Source organism: Gymnoscopelus braueri, assembly GCF_963280865.1.
Source record: "Gymnoscopelus braueri genome assembly, chromosome: 5".
Taxonomy (NCBI): domain Eukaryota; kingdom Metazoa; phylum Chordata; class Actinopteri; order Myctophiformes; family Myctophidae; genus Gymnoscopelus; species Gymnoscopelus braueri.
Genome location: NC_137606.1, coordinates 3,806,651 through 3,826,364, shown reverse-complemented (window position 1 = coordinate 3,826,364; position 19,714 = coordinate 3,806,651). Strand labels below are relative to the sequence as shown.

The window sequence follows — 19,714 nt, the reverse complement described above, 5'->3', positions numbered from 1 at the left end:
GTTCAAGTTCAATCAATCAGAAAATACATTCATAAAGCCTGGGGAACTAACATGCCAGAAACAGGATGGAGTTAAAAATATATATGTTTTGTGGACCAGATTGATATGATCTAGAACTATCGATCTAACCAGTCAAATTAATAGGGACCGTACCTATGTTCCCCAGGTTCTATGTTCCCCGCAAAAAAGGTTCTATGTTCCCCACTTACCAAAAAAGGTTCTATGTTCCCTGGGTTCTATGTTCCCCTTTTACCTAAAAAAAGGTTCTATGTTCCCCGTTTACCCCAAAAAAGGTTCTATGTTCCCCATTAACAAAACATTATCTGCCTTTTATTAGATAGTATACAGTAGTCTGAGAGGAAATGGGGAGAGAGAGATGGAAGTGACACGCAGCAAAGTCCGTCGGGATCGGGAGTCGAACCCGCGACACGCTGTGCCCGGACCGCCACGCCAGCCGTCCGGGCCATAACTGGTCAAATTGTTGAGAAAAGTGTTACATCTTATAATCAGTATCAGTATCATGGTCAGTGTCATGGTCAGCATCATGCTCAGTTTCATGGCAAGTGTCAGTATCATGTTAGTATCATGGTCAGTATCATGGTCAGTACCATGTCAGTATCATGTCAGTATCATTGTAGTGTCATGGTAGTATCATGGTCAGTATCATGGTCAGTATCATGGTCAGTATCATGGTAGTATCATGGTCAGTATCATGGTCAGTATCATGTTAGTATCATGGTCAGTATCATGGTCAGTATCATGGTCAGTATCATGTCAGTATCATGCCAATATCATGACAGTATCAACTTTTTTTAACATCATATAAACACCATAAAAGGCCTACACCAAAATGTAGGAAAAAAAAAAAACCTTGTCAGACAAGAAATGCCTGTCAAAAAGGCAAGGGGGTTGGGGGATATAGCCAATAAAAAAAACATGCATCATTAACAACAACAACAACAACAAAAGCAAAACAACACCAGAACTACACTAAAATTGAAGAAATTCCAGTAACAATTGGAAGATATGCCTATCAAATTTGGCAAAATCAAAAATGTACACGGTCTAGCCCATGTAAATGATACGACTGACAGCCCTCCAGTATGAAGGCAGATCTTTGTGGTTAAACATGAGGTATCATGTCAGTATCATGGTCAGTAACATGTCAGTATCATGGTCAGTAACATGTCAGTATCATGTCAGTATCATGGCCAGTATCAGTAACATGTCAGTATCATGTCAGTATCATGGTCAGTATCATGTCAGTATCATGTCAGTATCATGTCAGTATCATGTCAGTATCGTGTTCAGTAACATGTCAGTATCATGGTCAGTATCATGTGTCATGTCAGTATCATGGTCAGTATCATGGTCAGTATCATGTCAGTATCATGTCAGTATCATGGTCATATGATATGACCATGTGATCATGGTCATATGGAAAGGCATGGCGAGAGAGTATGTTTTACCCCCTGTCCATCCGTCCGTCTGTCCGTCCGTCCGTCTGTCCGTGTGTGTGTCCTGTCCGTGTGTTACCAGCTAATCTCCGGCACCATTGGCCCACTCGCTGCGAAACTGTGCACACACACTCCCTCGATACCAATTCAGAACCTCTGCCCCAAATTTTTCACATGGGCCTGTTATAGCACCACCAGGAGGCCGATTTGTGCAAAACCCAACAAACCCAACAAAATGCCACAAATCATAAATGCAGTGTCCGATTGCCGTGAAAGGCCTAGGAAGAAATGGCACCCTTTTCACATTGGCCTATTATACCGCCACCAGGAGGCCACAATAACGTACCTGACCTGGCGTAGACCTGTGCTCCGAGGAGCACTTTTTCTAGTAACTTTTTTTATATGCTTTATAAATTAAGCACTTCGAAACTGAAGATGATGGCCAATGTTGATGATAGTAAAAATGATAATACCGTATCGATATCGTGAGCCCAATATCGTGTATCGTATCATATGTACCGTGAAATTAATGTATCGTGACACCCCTAAATAGATTTTGAGTCATGTCAAAGAAGTTTTCAAAACATGATATTTTGACACTTTAAAAACTGAAAAATTACAAATAACTAATGGGTATAAATACATGTATTTAAACCTTTTGAAATGTCTCACCATTTCCTGCATTTTTGGGTGAGCGGGGAACATAGAACCTTTTTTTTGGTTGAGTGGGGAACATAGAACCTTTTTTTGGATGAGTGGGGAACATAGAATCCTTTTTTGGTTGAGCGGGGAACATAGAACCCGGGGAACATAGAACCCGGGGAACATAGAACCTTTTTTTGGGGGGGAGGGGAACATAGAACCTGGGGAACATAGAACCTGAGGAACATAGGTACGGTCCCAATTAGTATAGTGATGTCTTTTTGGGCCTGTACTTTCCCTACCAAGGCCATGTAGCTGGCTCCATATTTGCTATCTGGTGCCGGCTCCATATGTTTCCAATCAGTAAAAACATGTCTTGGTCAACGCTTTGTGATTTAATGTCCTAATGACCTGTATCTCTGTACGATGACCTATATCTCTGTATGACAGGGATATTGTCACTAATTTACTCTGTCAGCTGTCACCCTGTCACAGATAAACCTGCCACATGTCCTATGATATCGAAGGAATAACTTGTTTATGGAACCAAAAGTTGTACACATGGACACTATAAGATGAACAACAACTTATTATGATGACACCCTGATGCCTGACAGCTCATCAGATATGATCTGACGTCTAAGGGTCTTAACCAATCGTTAGGATCCACCTTATATCTGATGTCCGGACTCCAACTTGTGTATAAATACTATTGCCTGTATTTGTAATATCAGAGAGATATTTTTGCTGTACGGTGCCTCGTGGATTGATTCTTTCTCTTAATACAATGTCAACCTTTTAATTTGAGAACCGGCCTGTGTCTGTCTTTGATTTCGTCTCATCCTTTTTACACTGGGTTTTCAGCGGTTTAACTACAAATAGTTTTAATTAACATAGAGCAGGATTTACGACCCTTTATCAACTCTATTACAGGGTCTGATTTAAATTGATTTATTAGATCAATTACAATGCAATGCACATAATATGTACTTTATGCATATTATGCATAAAGTACTTAATATATCAAAACAGGACATCCCTATTATTTCCATTGCGGTCATGTAGACCAAGGGTTTCCAAACCTTTCAGGTTCAATCATATTTGAACTGGGGACCCCCCACCCTGACAAGCACTTGGAATTGTAGCATTACATAGTTTGACAAAGTTCCACAGATAAATATTGTGAAAATAGCCGAACTACAAGCTCTCTGCGAGTCGTTGTGAGCTTGTAGATTGGCTATTTTCACAATGTTTGCCTGTATGTAATATCTAACAATTTGGTATGAAAAAGGTCTTAAAGGTCCTTAAAGGAGTAGTTCACACAAAAATGACTTATTGTCTATCAATTACACACCCCATGAAGCCTTGAATTAATTGTTTTTGTCACATTCCTGAGCTAACAATTTGATTACTGGCGGAAAGATGCTAATGTATCCGGTAGGAGACACAAAGTAGACTCTTTGTGCCTCCTACCGGAAATACACTGGTCATCAAATGATTGGCTCAGGAATGCAACTAAAACAAAAAATAATCCATGAATTCAAGGCTTCATGGGGTGTGTAATTGATAGAAAATAAGTATTTTTTTGGGTGAACTACAGAACTACTCCTTTAAATTGTCACTTTAGAAATGTGCAGATGTCATACACTTGTACTGTATGTTGGTTTGTTTACTGTTGAGTGAGAAAACAATGTTGGACATTAAGCTATAATCATCTGGGGACCCCCCCCAAAAAAGGGGGAAAAAATTGGGGACCCCGAACCCCATTTTGGGAACCACTGACGTAGACTTGGTTGGAGGTAACCTCGCGTTACCAGTCTTTCCACCTCGGCTGGAGCGGCTGGAGGGCAGGGAGGAACTGACTGCTCACAACACAGACAGAGTCGGGACAGTAATAGGCAACGGACCACAACAATCTGATCGCGTCAGCTGAGTTGTAAACATTGACGCCGTGCAGCTAAATGACAACGTGAATATACATTTTCATCTGAACATTTATTTGAGTAGACGGATAGATGTCTGAAGCACCAGGTATGAAGGATGTGTGTTTTTAACAGCATAATAGATATCTAGTAGCTAGGGCGTTACTAGCTTAGCAAACTAGCCTTGGATCAAGACTATCATAGTCTCATAGAAGTATTTGATCGATTTTCACATTTGCAAATCTACGATAGTCTTGGCTAGCACCCCCCAGTGCGTCCTGGACTTTCACCAGTAAATCCCGTATTACTCCGAATATGTACAAATGCAAAATATGAGGTGCTTACCCGGTTGCCCCAAATGTTAACTCGGCATTCGGAGTCTTTGTGCAACGTATTAGTCCATATATTTCAATAGATATGTGTTTTAAACCCAAACGCCCCCCTCCCCCCTCGTTTACTTCCTGTTTACATTGAGTGTAATACCAGCTTTCACCGGATGCGCCTCGTCACCACCGCCCATTTTGGAATACAGGGAACTTCTGACAGAATCCGACACAGACTGGATTAAAAACACATGTCTATTGAAAAATACGCGCTAATACAGTGAACACGGGTTCCTAATGTCGTGTTAACATCTGGGGATACAGGGTCAGCACTGTATATGATTTTTTTTGTACATCCGCGCGGAAGTACGGGCTTTCCGCGCGGATGTTCAGTGACAATTGGCCCGGGGTGAAGACCATCATAGATACGAACGTAAAAGTCAGACTCAATCAAATACATCTATGAACTATGATAGTCTTGATCCAAGGCTATTAGCAAACAAATTAAAACATTAGCTTAGTGGATGGATTGCTTTGCACAGTTGTTGTTGAGGGAGTGAAATTCAGAATGTTTTTAATGTTCTGTTCACACACAGAGACCCCTAAAAGAGAAGAAGAGGAGGATCTGACCCCTGAAGCAGAGGTAGTTAAGAGTTTTAAACTAAAGTTATATCCTGTAACAACGAGGTAACGTTATTCTGACAAGGTGGGCTTAACCAATGTAAAGCAGGCTAGCATAACAGTAACGTTTAAGTCATCAAAACAACTGTCATTGTTAGGTCTGGGGCAGTATTTCTCGTTCTTGGTGTAGGCTACTGTATTATTTTATATTGCCACTGTAAAGCACTTTGTAACCATGTTTCTAAAAGTGCTTTATAGATAAAGTTTATTATTATTATTATTGTTATTGTTATTGTTATTGTTATTATTATTATTATTATTATTATTATATCAAAATTATAGAATATTTTGTGAAAGTACCAATAGTCAACCCCACAAATCCAAAGTATATTTGGTCGGGCATGCCTCTGTCAGTCTTATGAGCCACACAAGAACAATGACTTTGTTGTGTAGAGCCGTGGAAACCATGGATCCATTATAGTTGTATGTATGATGTTGATTGCGTTTGTTTTCTTTGTAGAATCAGTCTGACGATAGTAGTGAAGAAGAAGGAGAGGCTTCTGGAGAAACAGAAAGTGGGTGGAAAAAACATGTCAAATATTTCATTTGATATAGGCTACTGTAACATAAATATATTTTCCTACGATTTGTGCATAAACTACTTAAGCCCTATTTTCAAGATTTTTCAAACATATTTGACATTTTCAGTACTTTTTTCCCCTAGGTTTACTGCTTTTGGGGATGCCTAGAAAAAAAATGCTTATTTGGAACTACAGTATATAAAATCAAATTGATTTGACCTGACTTTCAGGGGTGCGAATGATCATGATGTGGGGGTAGGATCCCCCCTCCCCAAAGGAAAGGTTGGGGAAACATATTTTTTATAAAATAGCTTATCTACAGGTTCACAATGCCTTGTGAGATGAGATGCTTTGTGAGCTTGTAGATAGGCTATAAAAAGCTAATTTAAAGTCTAAGTCTTGGCTATAATGATATGCCCAAAATAGTGACGCCGGGGTTAAAGTTGTTAACTTTATAGTAGAGTACTACTGCCTGTACTACCTACTGTATCTCACATCTGATTTTACCATTGTATTCAGGTGTGCAGCGGCTGCAGCATTTATCCCCTTGCCAGTCATTGATTACTTGTTCTCATTCTGCCTGCTTCTTTCAGTGGACTTCCTGCGCAACCTGTTCTCCAGAACCCTGGGTACGGGTTCAGCAGAGAAGGTTCTGGATGAGCTCACTCTGGAAGGGGTCGCTCGGCACATACAGAGTGGCAAATGTGAGTCTCTCTCCAACCTCTATGTACAACCCACTCAATCTACCCCTTTAAAAAAACACCATTCTTTCATGTGGTTCATTTTATTATCTTATCTTTAAAAACAAATGATTAACGGTTGCCTTGATGCTCCACCCCATTTAGGTAAAAACATCATCTGCATGGTCGGAGCAGGAATATCTACATGTGAGTAGTTCTACATTGGCATTAGCTATAAATGTAAAAAGTAATCATTTGAATGTGCTGTAATTCCGTATATGTTTAAAACGATCGATCATCTTCTTAGCCATTTTTCTGTCGATAATTTTTCTGATTTGTTTGATTAACTGTTGCAGTCCTAGTAAAAATTAATGGTTTTAAAGTGCCGTATTTCAGTATATTATGTTTTAAACTGTACCCCCATCACCACCTCCTCAGCGGCTGGGATCCCTGACTTCCGCTCGCCAGAAACTGGCCTCTATGCCAATCTGAAGAAATACAACCTGCCCTACCCAGAAGCCATCTTCCAGATAGACTACTTCAAGGTGTGTTGAACACACTAGATCTATCAGTACACTGTGAAGAATGGGCTAATGCCTCATAGCACTGTACATACTGAGTTGCAGCAATAGTTATGTGTAAAGTATTCCTCTTTGCTGTACTGTTTGTCACTGGTGTTGTCACATTAAAGCACATATCTATTGTTTCCTCCTTGTGTCATTCAGAAACACCCCGAGCCATTCTTCGCCCTGGCCAAGGAACTGTACCCAGGACAGTTTAAGGTACAACACAATTACCGTTGTCTGTTAGGCCACTAATCCATACTAGCAGATAGTCACTATAAACATGAAAGAATTACCCAGCAGTGGATAAAATATTAATAATCTGTCATCCACCAAGCAGTGGGTTTCATTGCAAAATTAACATTGTCATAGTGTTAGTAGCTGTACAGTATGTGGGATCCTGTATGATAACTGTCTGTTATTAATCAGTTACTCTACCTGTCATAGTGTGTAAGTATGTAGGGTTCTGTATGGTAACTGTGTTGGCCTGTCTCCTGGCACCCAATGTCTCCACCTAGTGGTGGCTGTTTTTGTAAACCCATTGAAAGTTAGTTTGCATTTTGCTTTTAAGTTCCTAAACAACGATAAACTGACCAATATTGCAGCTGTACGGAAAGCCTGGGTTATCCTCTTTGTCTGTATCTATTTTTAAACAAAGCCTTCACGCAGACAAAGAGGACCAAGCTTTCCATACAGCTGCAATATTGGTCAGTTTAATGTCTTTTAATACAGTCTGAGAGGACTTTTCTGTTTCATGAATGGGCTGTCAATGGAGCTTGTTGCAGATAGCATCTAAGTTGCTTGCGGCGAGGGTTCTGTATGGTATCTGTCTTTTTAGTATCTTGTCATAGTGTAGCTGTATATAGGGTTCTGTATAGTGGTAACTGTCTGTTAGTAATCACCAGTGTTCTTTAGCCGACAGTGTGTCATTACTTCATGAAGCTGTTGAAGGACAAGGGGCTCCTGAGACGCTGTTACTCCCAGGTTAGAATAACGACACACACAAACACGCCTTTTTAGAATAGTTACTTATTTTATAATAATAGAATACAATTATTGTACATAACTTTTGTTTAACGTTTGTTTGTTGGATCCATTTTTCAGAATATTGACACTCTTGAGCGTGTGGCTGGGATGGAGGGAGACGACCTGATTGAAGCCCATGGCACGTTCTTCACCTCCCACTGTGTCAGCTTCTTTTGCAAAAAGGAGTACGACCTGGACTGGATGAAAGGTTTGTGGGTGTGCGTGTGGGGGGTGGTGGTGGCTGGGTTTCCTCTGACACTCAGGGACACAGGTTGATAGTTCAAACAGGAGTACAGACTGGCAAGATCAAGATGGTACAAGCCAGAGCAGATGTAGATGCTGTCATGACACTCTAGTCTCTACCTTTGGGGATAACCCATTTAACCTGCATCGATTAACTTGACGCTCAACAGGTGTGTAACACAATCAGCTCAGTCCAATTAGTTTGGATTTAGGCTGTGAATGCTTAAATCAGGTGTACATAATGTTAACGTTTAAACATTCACGATTCTCCTGTATTTTACCCTTCTTTGCTGTCCTCCCATTCAAATGTAATTATAGCCAAATATTAAAGTTGACTATTTTTGTGGTATGAACTGAACTCTGTTCAGGAATAGCGTTGCGTTTATTGAAGATTAGATAGACTATAGACTTTAGTGTCACAAGGGAAATTTGTCTTGTGTCCAAAACAATACAATAACAGTACAGACAACGTGTAGTCAACAGACATACACTTATAGCCTATGTGTACAGTTAAAATAAATAAAACAAGTATTTATTTTTTGGGGGAAATTTGCTTATTTTATCGATTATATTTCATAATTGATTAAATCAATTGGTTTTAACTGTTGCACGCCTTATGTGGATAAGCTACGAGGTATTTTTCTGTACAGTGGTTGTTGTGTGAGTGTGATTGTGATTGTGATTGAGCTGTGATAAGTCAATTGAGTGTGTTGTGGTGTCAAGTCAACGCCCTTCCTCTGTCCTGCAGAGAAGATCTTCGCTGATGACATCCCCAAATGTGATAAGTGCAACAGTCTGGTCAAGCCAGGTCAGTTTCTATCTATCTTTTTGGACTTTTTTTTAAATCTCATTTGCTTCATTTCACTTTGGTGACATTTTTAACTCGCCCATTTTTAACTATATCTTCCTGTAATTGCTCCTCACTAATGGTCATTACAAGATGGCACAATTTCTGTCTACTCGCCCGAGTCTCAGAGGTGGGCTGTGGACAGTTCAGAAACCTTCCTTCAATGACATCATAGGTGGGGGATTCCAAGCTATTGACAACTATAGCCTTTCTCTTACTGGAAACTTGTCACACTGAAACAGAAGCCATTGTAGGTTCACCAATAACACTGAAAACTAAAGGTTTTTGAACTGTCCACATCCCACCTCTGAGACACAGCAAGTAGAGAAATGGTTACATTAGGCTCAAAAGTGATTTAATTCGGGACTCCCTTGTGGTTTTGAATGTTGCCACCCACTCCAATGTGTGAAGGATCAGTTATTGACAGTTATTCACACATTTCTTTGCAAACATGGTTGGCTACCAGATGAATATGTATTTCTCTACCATCCAGATATTGTCTTCTTTGGTGAAAACCTGCCTGTACGGTTCTTTACGTCAATGAAGATGGTGAGAACTTGGTGTTTGTGATCTCATATCGATTTTATTCATTATCAGCATCAGTGACCTTAATCCGTCTCTCTCTCAGGACTTTCCTCGTTGTGACCTTCTTATCGTCATGGGTACATCCCTGCAGGTGCAACCATTTGCCGGTCTTGTTGGCAGGTACCACGCATTAGATTTCACTCATGTCTCCCTCAACGTCTTATTAATCTGTTCATGAAATATTGAAACATTCTCTACCCCTCTCTCCTTTGCTCTTGAACTTTCTCTCTCTCAACCTGTCTCCATCTGTCTTGTCCTGTCGCTCTCTCTTACCCTCTCCCATCCCTCTTCTCTTTGGTGTCTCTTTCTCACTGCAGGGTTTCTAAAAACTGTCCCAGGCTGCTCATTAACATGGAAAAGGCAGGAGAGGTAAGTTTCCCTTCTTTCTTTGTCTTGATGTTCTCTCTTTTCCTCCATGTTTCCTCTGTTCCTCCTCTCTCAGATGTAACTCCTGCATTGTTTGTCTGTGTCCCCTGTGCAGGCTGATCCCCTGTTTGGGTTGATAGGCTTCGGAGGAGGGATGGACTTTAACTCAGACAAGGCTTACAGGTGAGATACACAACCTGGCCTGTTCTTAACACATCGGGTGCCAGCGTTTTGTTAAAACGGATTACTTTGAGTGCCAGAGATCTCACCGTTTGTAACGCTGTGCTGTTTATAGCTGTGGACTCCACGGCGAGCACCCACACGTAAACAATGGATGCATGCAAGACGATCGGTGGTCCTGGCTATCGCCTGGAACAATAACATCTCTCACGCGAGTCGCCATTACGGAGTAATCGCCCATTGAAAATTACTCGTTTTCCCCAATGTAAAAAGTTTTGGAGCTGCAGAGGTTTTCATCAAGGAGATAGAACGGGAGCGGACAGGGAGCCATGTTTTTTGGCACGGTGATCCATCTGTCCCTTCCTTCTCAGAGTCACCGTGGGTGATTCCAGAGCTGCGCTAGCCCCCCCCTTGTGGAAAACACATTTTTTACCGTGTTTGGCACCCGATGTGTTAAGAGCAGTGGTTTTCAAACTTTTTGTGACTGCAAAGGAAAAGTCAAAATTTCAAGGCACACCTGTAGTCGTATCCGTGCAAAGTAGCGTCTATAACACGAGTGCTCTTTAACCCATTTAGATACATTTATATACAAAATGTTTTTTTACATTTTGAATGAAAATCCGATTTTTTTTTCTGAAAACGTTTTAGAATCGGCCTCAGGTCTAAACGGGATAACATGTGTTATCGCATTGCGCCGCATTTTGATCTTGTACATCTGCTATTTTTGCCTTTTTTAAGTGTGTGCGTGTGTGTGTGTGTGTGTGTGTGTGTGTGTGTGTGTGTGTACAATTAATTGATTAAAATAAGAAATAAATGTTCTCCTATAATGGCATGCCCAATAGTATGGATGCCAGGTTTAAAGTGGTTAAAATGTGCCTGTGTATTGGGAAATGATTGCGTTCAAAGTACTGACATAGTAAATTAAAAGACAATTCATAATGTTTTGTCTAGTTGTATATATTGCAATAGTAAAGTGTGGTTGTCACAAAATCCCAAGGCACATCTGGACTTGTCTCATGGCACACTACCATTTGAGAACCACCGCTATAGACCAGTTCTAAGATTTGTGGTGATGATGAGAAGCATGATGATGAGGATAAATGAGTGATGAATGTCTCTGTCTGTGTGTTTTGTCTTTGCAGAGACGTAGCCCACATCAGTACATGTGATGATGGCTGTTTGGCTCTGGCTGACCTGCTGGGATGGAAGGTAACATAAACCATGCTGAGACAATAACCCAGATCACCCTCCATTTGTTTTCAGTTAAATAAATACAAATAATTGATCGATTCAATCAGGAAGGAGGGTATAGAGACACTGGAGGCATGGTGTACTGTAGAGAGAGAGACACGGGAGATGGTGTACAGTGGAGGCAGACAGGAACTATGGTGTAGAGAGGTTGATATGTAGTGTATTGAGACAGTCTTGTCGGCTCACACAGTTTTCAATGAGCTGAAAAGACGCAGAAAATAAAACGTATACAGTATGGTCCGCCGGGCTTCGGAATCGAACCCGGGACTCGCTGTCAGGCATCAGAGCCTATGTGGTACGCGCCCTAACCGGCTATCGCGCCCCCCGGAAATGGACATTCTAAAACGGATGACAGCTTCCTGTGCAGAATTGTTACGAGGCGGAATTACAGCCTGTAGAATTTGACTAGTTGATATGCAACATGGCACTTGAGCAGGAATTGCAAGATGCTGCCAGTACACTTAACTCTCCCTTTCTCCTATCATATTCTCCTCCCTTCTCCCTCTCTTGTTCCCAGGCGGAGTTGGAAGAGCTGGTGAAGAAGGAGCATGCCAGAATTGACAGCCAGGATAACAAGGAGAAGACCGGGGAGAGCAAAGGAGCCGCAGCTAAGCCAGGTTTTGCATCGGTCGCTCCACAGACTGACAAGGAAGAGTAACCAATGTCATTGTAATATCCGCCGATGTCAGACAGTTTGGAGTTCAAAGAGAGGTGTGCATACCCAAGGGTTTGTTCAGGAGGGTGGGGTGTTAAAAATTCTGATTAGCAAAAATGCTTTCTTTTTGCAAGTATGGGGAACCTAGCCGTCACAAATATTAAGCAGTATAGGTCACCTAGAATATAAATATGTTAAAATACTGTATGTGTCATACAGTAGTATATTTGTCATATACATTATATGTAGCGGACGGAGAAATAGTCATGTTGGCCCTATAGGCCATCATAAACACGTAATCCTCCTGAATTTACCCATAGGGCCGCTGTTATCTCTGTCTATGTACTTCTGTTCATGTCAGTTATTTGCACTTTACTAATATCCCATTGCCCTCTTCTACCTGTGTTTTTACCTGAAATTAACATCTGTCCGTGCTTACACTTTGTTCCTAAAGCAGTGTATTTTATTCTATAGTTATGGACAGAGTTCATTGCTGAATGCAGTGGCATTGATCCAGTTTACCTACGGAATTTCTCAGTTGTTTATCTTGTTGATGATAGTGGTATACTGACACGATACCACATCTCACAATGCCTGGATTGCATTGAACATCACAAAAACCTCTGCATTGTAATCAGCCTGGAATATTTTCTCGAAAACCATTATGTCTCACTTTACAAGTGAACACAGATTTTCATCCCCCTGGGGACTTCCAGTGTGGAAGTACGTTTAGTTTGGCAAACCATTAATGCAATACCTAGCACACTGTTAAAGTTGTTAACTAACGTTTTGCCCTACTGAATGCATCCCCGAATCTGTTGATCTGATCCATAACCGGAACTGACAAAGCAAATAATTTGCTGATCAGCGTGGTTAAGTTATGCCACATCAGTTGTATATACTATATTTATAACAATGGTTGAAGGTAAACAATAAAATCTGTTAATTTAACTCTGAGAGTGTATTTTCTTTTTACAATTGCAGAGTTAAATTGATACTAAGGATTTTACTGTGAATGCAAATGTAAAAATTTCTCTTGATTTATTTTCTCCTGTTTACTTTGTACCCCTATGACGTGTGATTCTTTTGCTATGAAAGCTTTCTTAAATGTATTAACATAAATACGTGTCATGCTTTATAAATTATACATAATGCTTAGTTTTGATTATTTTGGAACATACACTAAGTGTACAAAATATTAGGACCAGGCAGCATTGCTTTCCTTGAAAATAGACAACCCAGGTAAGAAAGTGTGATCGCTTAATGATTTAAACTTTTAAATCTGCTTAGTTTAGAAGGGGAGATGTCAATTTAGAGAAGGGTTTAGGCCAGTTACAGGAAGATTTCTTAAAGGTAGGGTAAGTGATTTACTTTGGTTAAAATAAGTGTTAAATAGCTCTATATTCTGATAGTACTCATTGCTATAGAGTGTTTGTTCAGTAAAAGGAGTCTCCCATGTCTCTCCAGCTCTTTATTAAACAGAAAATGCATTTTCAGTGCTCTCTCCTGATTGGCTTAAATTATATTTTGTTTACTAAAGTGCTGGAGAGACCCCTGTGACCGAACAAATGCTCTGTAGCAATGATTACTATCAGAATAGTACTTTAACATTTTTAACATAAAAACAAAAAATATCACTTAACCTACCTTTAAGTCTTGTGACAATTGCACTGGACACTCCATATTATTGCATCTCCAGAGAAGTAATTGTTCCCAATATGTTTGCACACTTTGCTTATCTGATTTGTTAGGCGATTGTCCCCATGCCCAATAAAAACAAGTTTTATTATAAGTATTAAAAAGGTAGGAGGCGTTGAGGCCTGCGTTCACAAGGCCTGTCAAAGTGCTTATCTTAAATTTCAATTTACATCCTCTTTCCCAATGTGATGCTAATAATTTTCACAAAGCAAAAGTGGCCCAAGGCCAGCACTCTTCTGCAAAGAGTTGTAAAGAGCCTGTGTCCACAGAGCTACTTCCTGTATACCTGGGGGAAGTGATGCTCTAGGTAGCGTCTTAACATGACTCTGATGTTGTCAGGAAACCATTTCAACAGCAGGCGTGACGCAAACTGCAGTAAAACAGTGAATTACGGTGAGGGTGTAGTTGTCATAGAGATATTGTTGACCAATAGGTGCCACTTCCAGTTGTGGTTCCTGCTAAAGTCTGTGTTGGACAGACGTCATGCACTCGCATGCATTAAAAGGATACTCAAAGACATCTGACATTTTGTGGCGTTTTCTTTTAGTACACCATTTAGTTTTTTCAATCGATACTTTGGACTTTGATATTTCTCATCTGGGCCTGCTTCTAATTTCTTTTTTTGAGGTATGTACAGTAGTATGTCTACATTCTTTTGCACCTGCAAGATAACATCTGAGACCTTAAACCAACACATACTGCCTTTTAACATTTTCAACACGTCTACTCAGTTCTCAACTCCCAAGATCTGTACCATGTTTGTGTGGAGACAGTCTAGGTTGAAAGACGTGAGTTCAGACTCTGAGATAACTAAGCTCGCTGTCACTGTGTGTGCTTCACTTGAGTGAGACTGCTCAGTTAGGTTAACCACATGTGAGGGGGGAGGGAGGGTAAAAAATGGGTCATGTCTCAAGTGTCGTGAGGAAAATTTAAACTTCGAATGACAGCATGAGCACAACAGCCTGCACAGAAGAAGGCGAGCGTTGAAATGACGAGAAGGCATTAAAACTAGCATTTTAAAAAAAAATCAAGCTGCACTGATAGACGTGAAATGGTTGTTGTTGCCTTCCAACGTATTGGCAACAGACATGCTTCTGAGCTGTTAAGCAACGTGGCAGAGACGATGGGTTTTCTGAACGATTGCACCATGTGGAACAGAATAGACTAGGAAAGGAATAGACTTGTTTGAACAACTTCTGTAGCAGATACTGTAGCTCACCACGTGTAAGTATTAACCAGTATTTCATCAGTACATCAACATGTTTTATTAGCGTTTGTATGTTAGTTGTTTTTGGTCAATGTTGGACATGAAATCTATATTTCAAGTTTGTTTCTTTATTGAAACTATGTAAATGCATGAAATCTGCGTGCTGATAATATCTACAGTACATGACTGTTAGTTTGTGCAGCCAGGGAAGATGCGAGGCTTTGAAGAGAGGGAGAAGGGAGGTTCAAACAGGTGAGTAGCTTCTCTAAATGCAGTCTTGCCATTTGGCCAGCAGTAATCACCCGATTCCAGGCGAATGTCCGTACCAAGATAGATGGAAACATTCTACTTATGCTAAATAAGAAAAAGAGCGTTTTCTCAGTGGAGTGCTCAGAGCATTATGCTCTGATGAAGGCTCTTAGCCGAAACGCGCATGAGTTCATTTATTGGTGTGTGCCAATGAAAAAGTGGAAATGTGAGCACTTTAGTCCTCCATTAATTAGAAATTTGGGATGTGCCACCTTTTGGGGATTTTTTCAATTCCTGTTTTTGACGTTCTACATATGCTGACTTCTGTATGCCCATGTACCTTGTAATCATCAGTGGGTAGGCATCACTTATGTTTCACCAGATGCAGACGATTATTTGTACTAACGTCATACTTTGGCAATAAAGCAATTGCGATCCTATTAACTTCAAAGAAAAAGAAAAAGGTCTGGTTGACTGTCCAAAACCGTGATGAAAGAAACACAAATGCTTATTTAAGTGGTTGTTTGGTTGCTTTATTTTGTCATTGTACATACACGCACACATTCATTTGGATGGCTGATACATTTAACAAGAACAGACATGACTTAATACAACAACAAAGTAAAGTAAAAAATGAACACACTCCATCCATTCAAGACATATTCAGTTTAACAATGACCGGCATTCAGTGCTCTCAATAAGCGTAACCTGCTCACGTGGTGAAATCCTCAGTGTTCATTTTCCTCCATTTGTGTGAGTTTAAACAGATTTTGTGCATCAGTATTGGTACTTTTACCTAAGTAAAGAATTTGAGTACTTTTTCCACCACTGTGCATTAACATACCATGAAATAAAAGAGAATGTATAAGAACACTTACAATCGTTGTACGGTAGAAATTACACATGGCAGCTCGAGAGATTCCAAAAGATTTCTGCCTTTCGGAATCTCCCAAGCTCATGTCTTATCAGCCTCAGCTGGTCTTTGTTGTACGTACAGTACGTGTGAGGGCTGCATGTAGTGTTTTTTGCAGTTTATATGGCAGCATATCTGTATGCCACCAGTCTAGAGTAATGGTGCGTGTTTCTGGTTCCAGGCCTCTCGGTAGTCCGGTCAATGGGACGACGGCTATCCCGTGGAGGACCAGCAGAAGAAAGCCGTCCCTCCTACCCGTCCTGGAGAGACTGAGAGGCTCTCAGGACGCCTGGTGCCCCGGGGCACCCTGGGACAGAGAGAGAGCACACGCTGCACTCTCAGGAACGTCTGCTGGGGTGAGTTCTCTCTCTCTGTGTTTCTGGAATTTGTTTCTGTCGCCAACAGATCTGTCAGGGTGTGCTGACCTCCCTGTCTCTTTGTCCACTCCAACCTGCCTGCCTGCCAGTCAGTCAGTCAGTTAGACCCGGAGTCTTTTCAGGCCAAGGACCGCTTAGCTGAGAGAGAGATGAAGCAGGGACCCCCACTACATACTGTATAAAATTGTGTTGCAGATTAAACTTTTTTCATGGATTTCATAGATAGCTGGATTCATGTTGATGTGTATTTTCCGATAGTTAACCTTTAAACCCTCAATATTTAGTTGGCTCTGTACTTGGTCTGCTCTTTTTCCCTCTACACCGACTCTCCGAAAATAGCCAATCTACAAGCTACACGCTCACCTACACGCTCACAACGCTACAGCGTGGGACCTACACGCTCACACGCTCATCTACACGCTCACGCGAGGCGTTGTGAGCGTGTAGATCTGCTATTTTCGGCTAATGTTCCCCACCACACGAAGATTTGGCGGACCCCCTGTAGTAACTCTGAGGACCCCCTAGGCCCCCCGAAGACCCCTGAGTTAGACAGATGGTTGGTTGTCTTTCTCAGTCTCTTTTATGACCGTTCTCATCAGTAGATCTCATTCAGTAGGTCTCTGCTCATTAGCCACATGAACTGAAACTCACGGCACATTGCATTGTGATATTGTAGATCTGCAGTTTTTGGCAAAGAGATTTGGTGTGAACGGAAAAAAGGAACGGTCCAAGGATAGAGCCCTGGGAGACCCCAGTCAACTAACCATAAAATATCTACAAGTTCGCGACACAATACGATGCGTTGAGCTTGTCGATCTGCTATTTTATAAAATCATATATTTTAGACAATCTGAGTGATCGGTAAGTGATATATTTTGGTTAAAACAAAAAGGTTTTTGTTAAAAGGTTAAAGCAATGACAGTAATCATTGCTATAGAGCGTTTGTTCGGTAACAGGAGTCTCCCTGTCTCTCCAATCAGGAGAAAGTACCCATTTATCAGCTTCATTTTATAGAGTTCCAGTTCCAATTTGTCTAATTTCTTTATGTCATCACTTACAATTTCAGTTGTTTAATCTGTATCCTGTCTAAATTCTCTATCCTGATTGGATTAAATTGGTATCCTGACCTAAAAATCCATGTTCTGTTTAATAAAGAGCTTGAGATATATGGAGACTCCTGTTACTGAACAAACACTCTATAGCAATGATTACTATCAGAATACAGATCTATTTAACACTTATCTTAACCAAAGAAAATCAGTTACTCTACCTTTTAGGAAAGGTGCTATATTATATAATTACAGCATACCCAGTTCAATTCCTGCCAGGGACCTGTGTAAGATTAGTGCTGGTGTGAAATGGTGCTGGTTTATAAGAAGTGCCTGTTGAATCTGGAACTAGTGTTTTAAAAACTAACCTTTACTCATTTATGACACTGCTGAGGTCATAATTCAATGTTATGCTCCTAGGTGTGACAGTTTTTTAATGACACATACGTACATTGCTGTGACATAATCATCAGGAAACCTCCATCCACGCATGCCACAGTCGGTTTAGCGGTAGATTCTTTCCTTTAACCTGAATGCCAGTCAGTGCCGACCTGAATGTGTCTTGCTTGGATGGGGTGTGTACATCTTTAACAACTTAAACCCTATTGTCAGGAACTGGTGTTAGGACCCATTAGCAGGAACTCAAAACTCAAGACCAAACTCAGGAGACATGAATGACGCAGATGAAGACTTTACTAAAGAAAAAACAAAACATAGCACAGCACAATCAAACGCAGTAATAGGTCAAATAGGAAACAAGTCCCCAGGACTTTTTTTGTGTTATCCTTTTAATGTCTGACTGTACCATGTTCTGTTGACATTTCTGACTAATAAAGTATTCAATCAATAAATCAAAAGTCACACACAAACAAGCACAACACTGGACTATCATAAAACATGAATGCCAAACATAAGCTAGAACTTAAACATAACCGAACCAAGGTCAAAAACTGACAAACCAACTTATGCAACACTACAACACCAAATATGTAACACTCTAGCAGGGTATTTAAAGACTCCCAGGCTGTGTGTGTGTGTGTGTGTGTGTGTGTGCGTGTGTGTGGATAAGGATAGGATAATTCCTTTTAACAGGTCGTTCATGAAAGTCCTTGCGGTCTTGTTTCCAATGAGAACCTGTGAGCAATTGGGGTTAAGAGTCTTGCTCAGGGACAAATTTCATATCATCGGCACATATGCTGGGATAGCCTGGAATCGAACCTGGGGCAACCAGGGCCAGCTGGTTCCCTAGGCGGGCTCACTAACCACTCAGCTATGGCCGTGTGTGTGTGTGTGTGTGTGTGTGTGTGTGTGTGTGTGTGTGTGTGTGTGTGTGTGTGTGTGTGTGTGTGTGTGTGTGTGTGTGTGTGTGTGTGTGTGTGTGTGTGTGTGTGTGTGTGTGTGTGTGTGTGTGTGTGTGTGTGTGTGTGTGTGTGTGTGTGTGTGTGTGTGTGTGTGTGTGTGTGTGTGTGTGTGTGTGTGTGCCGATCTACAGGTAGATTGGCTATTTTTGGCAAAGAAATGTGGTGTAGAGGGCAAAAAGTGGTCCAAGCACAGTAAGCAACGCAGGTCCGGTTTCCTAAGATTAGAGTGTTTAAGTGGTTAAACTAGAGAGCTGCCTCTTTTAACTGCCACCTTAAAGGCAGTTCCTTATTCATTGGTCATCAGATAGCGCTGCTTTCAGAGGTTAATGGGGAAGTGGTGTTACTACTGTATAAAAGGATGTGTTTAGCATTTAAGGTTACAATACAGATAGCCTCCTGTTACTACTGCAAAGGAAAAAAAACAGAATGCATGTGGTAAGGGGGGAGGTATTAAATAAGTCTTGTCTAAAAAACTGCTCTTAATTGAATGAGTGCTAGGCCTATATATGCAAATAGTTACTCTGACACGTGAGTATGGGGTAATAGAACGTGGCTGGCTTCTATGCCTTTTTCTTTGTACAGAACCACAGGAAGACAGCATGAGCACTTAAGAAAGGTGGTGTTGTCCTTGACCTGGGGATGCTTTGCATAGATTCTATACAGTCTGTCTGGTTTGGCTTTGCAGTGTTGAACTTGCAGAACAGGTGAAGGAGTTTTTTTTTTGCGATCGACAGGTATGTGCCTCTCTTACTCACGAGCTGCAATGCTGCCTGCATGTGTTTGATGCTTTTGGCTTGGTGACTTACCCTGTATAGTGAACCTGCTTCTCACATTTATTTCTGAGCGTGCCGAGAATAAAACCCACTTCCTCTTGTGTGTGTGTGTGTGTGTGTGTGTGTGTGTGTGTGTGTGTGTGTG

The 19,714-nt window shown here is 40.9% G+C and overlaps 2 protein-coding genes across 4 annotated transcripts in view; both read left to right on the top strand.

Moving 5' to 3' along the window:
• Positions 1-3,990: 3,990 nt before the first annotated feature.
• On the top strand, positions 3,991-11,945 carry sirt2 (sirtuin 2 (silent mating type information regulation 2, homolog) 2; the record flags this gene model as incomplete). The annotated part of the gene is made up of 14 exons (XM_080428296.1): positions 3,991-4,130; positions 4,941-4,987; positions 5,486-5,540; positions 6,140-6,273; positions 6,610-6,771; positions 6,952-7,008; positions 7,894-8,023; positions 8,807-8,866; positions 9,399-9,454; positions 9,582-9,610; positions 9,808-9,859; positions 9,972-10,039; positions 11,179-11,245; positions 11,805-11,945. Exons 1-14 carry the CDS (start codon positions 4,115-4,117, stop codon positions 11,943-11,945), a joined length of 1,074 nt encoding a protein of 357 aa, XP_080284422.1. The 5' UTR covers positions 3,991-4,114.
• Positions 11,942-19,714, top strand: part of rinl (Ras and Rab interactor-like) — a 24,409-nt gene continuing 16,636 nt past the window's right edge. Inside the window, exons 1-3 of one of the 3 annotated variants that reach the window (XM_080427822.1) lie at positions 11,942-14,267; positions 15,041-15,099; positions 16,191-16,365. In XM_080427822.1, coding sequence (XP_080283948.1) covers positions 14,124-14,267; positions 15,041-15,099; positions 16,191-16,365 — 378 coding nt within the window. In that variant the 5' untranslated portion in view covers positions 11,942-14,123. Of the gene's footprint in view, positions 14,268-14,590; positions 14,865-15,040; positions 15,100-16,190; positions 16,366-19,714 lie in introns of those variants that run through there. The other 2 variants (XM_080427823.1, XM_080427824.1) reach the window with 2 other exon arrangements.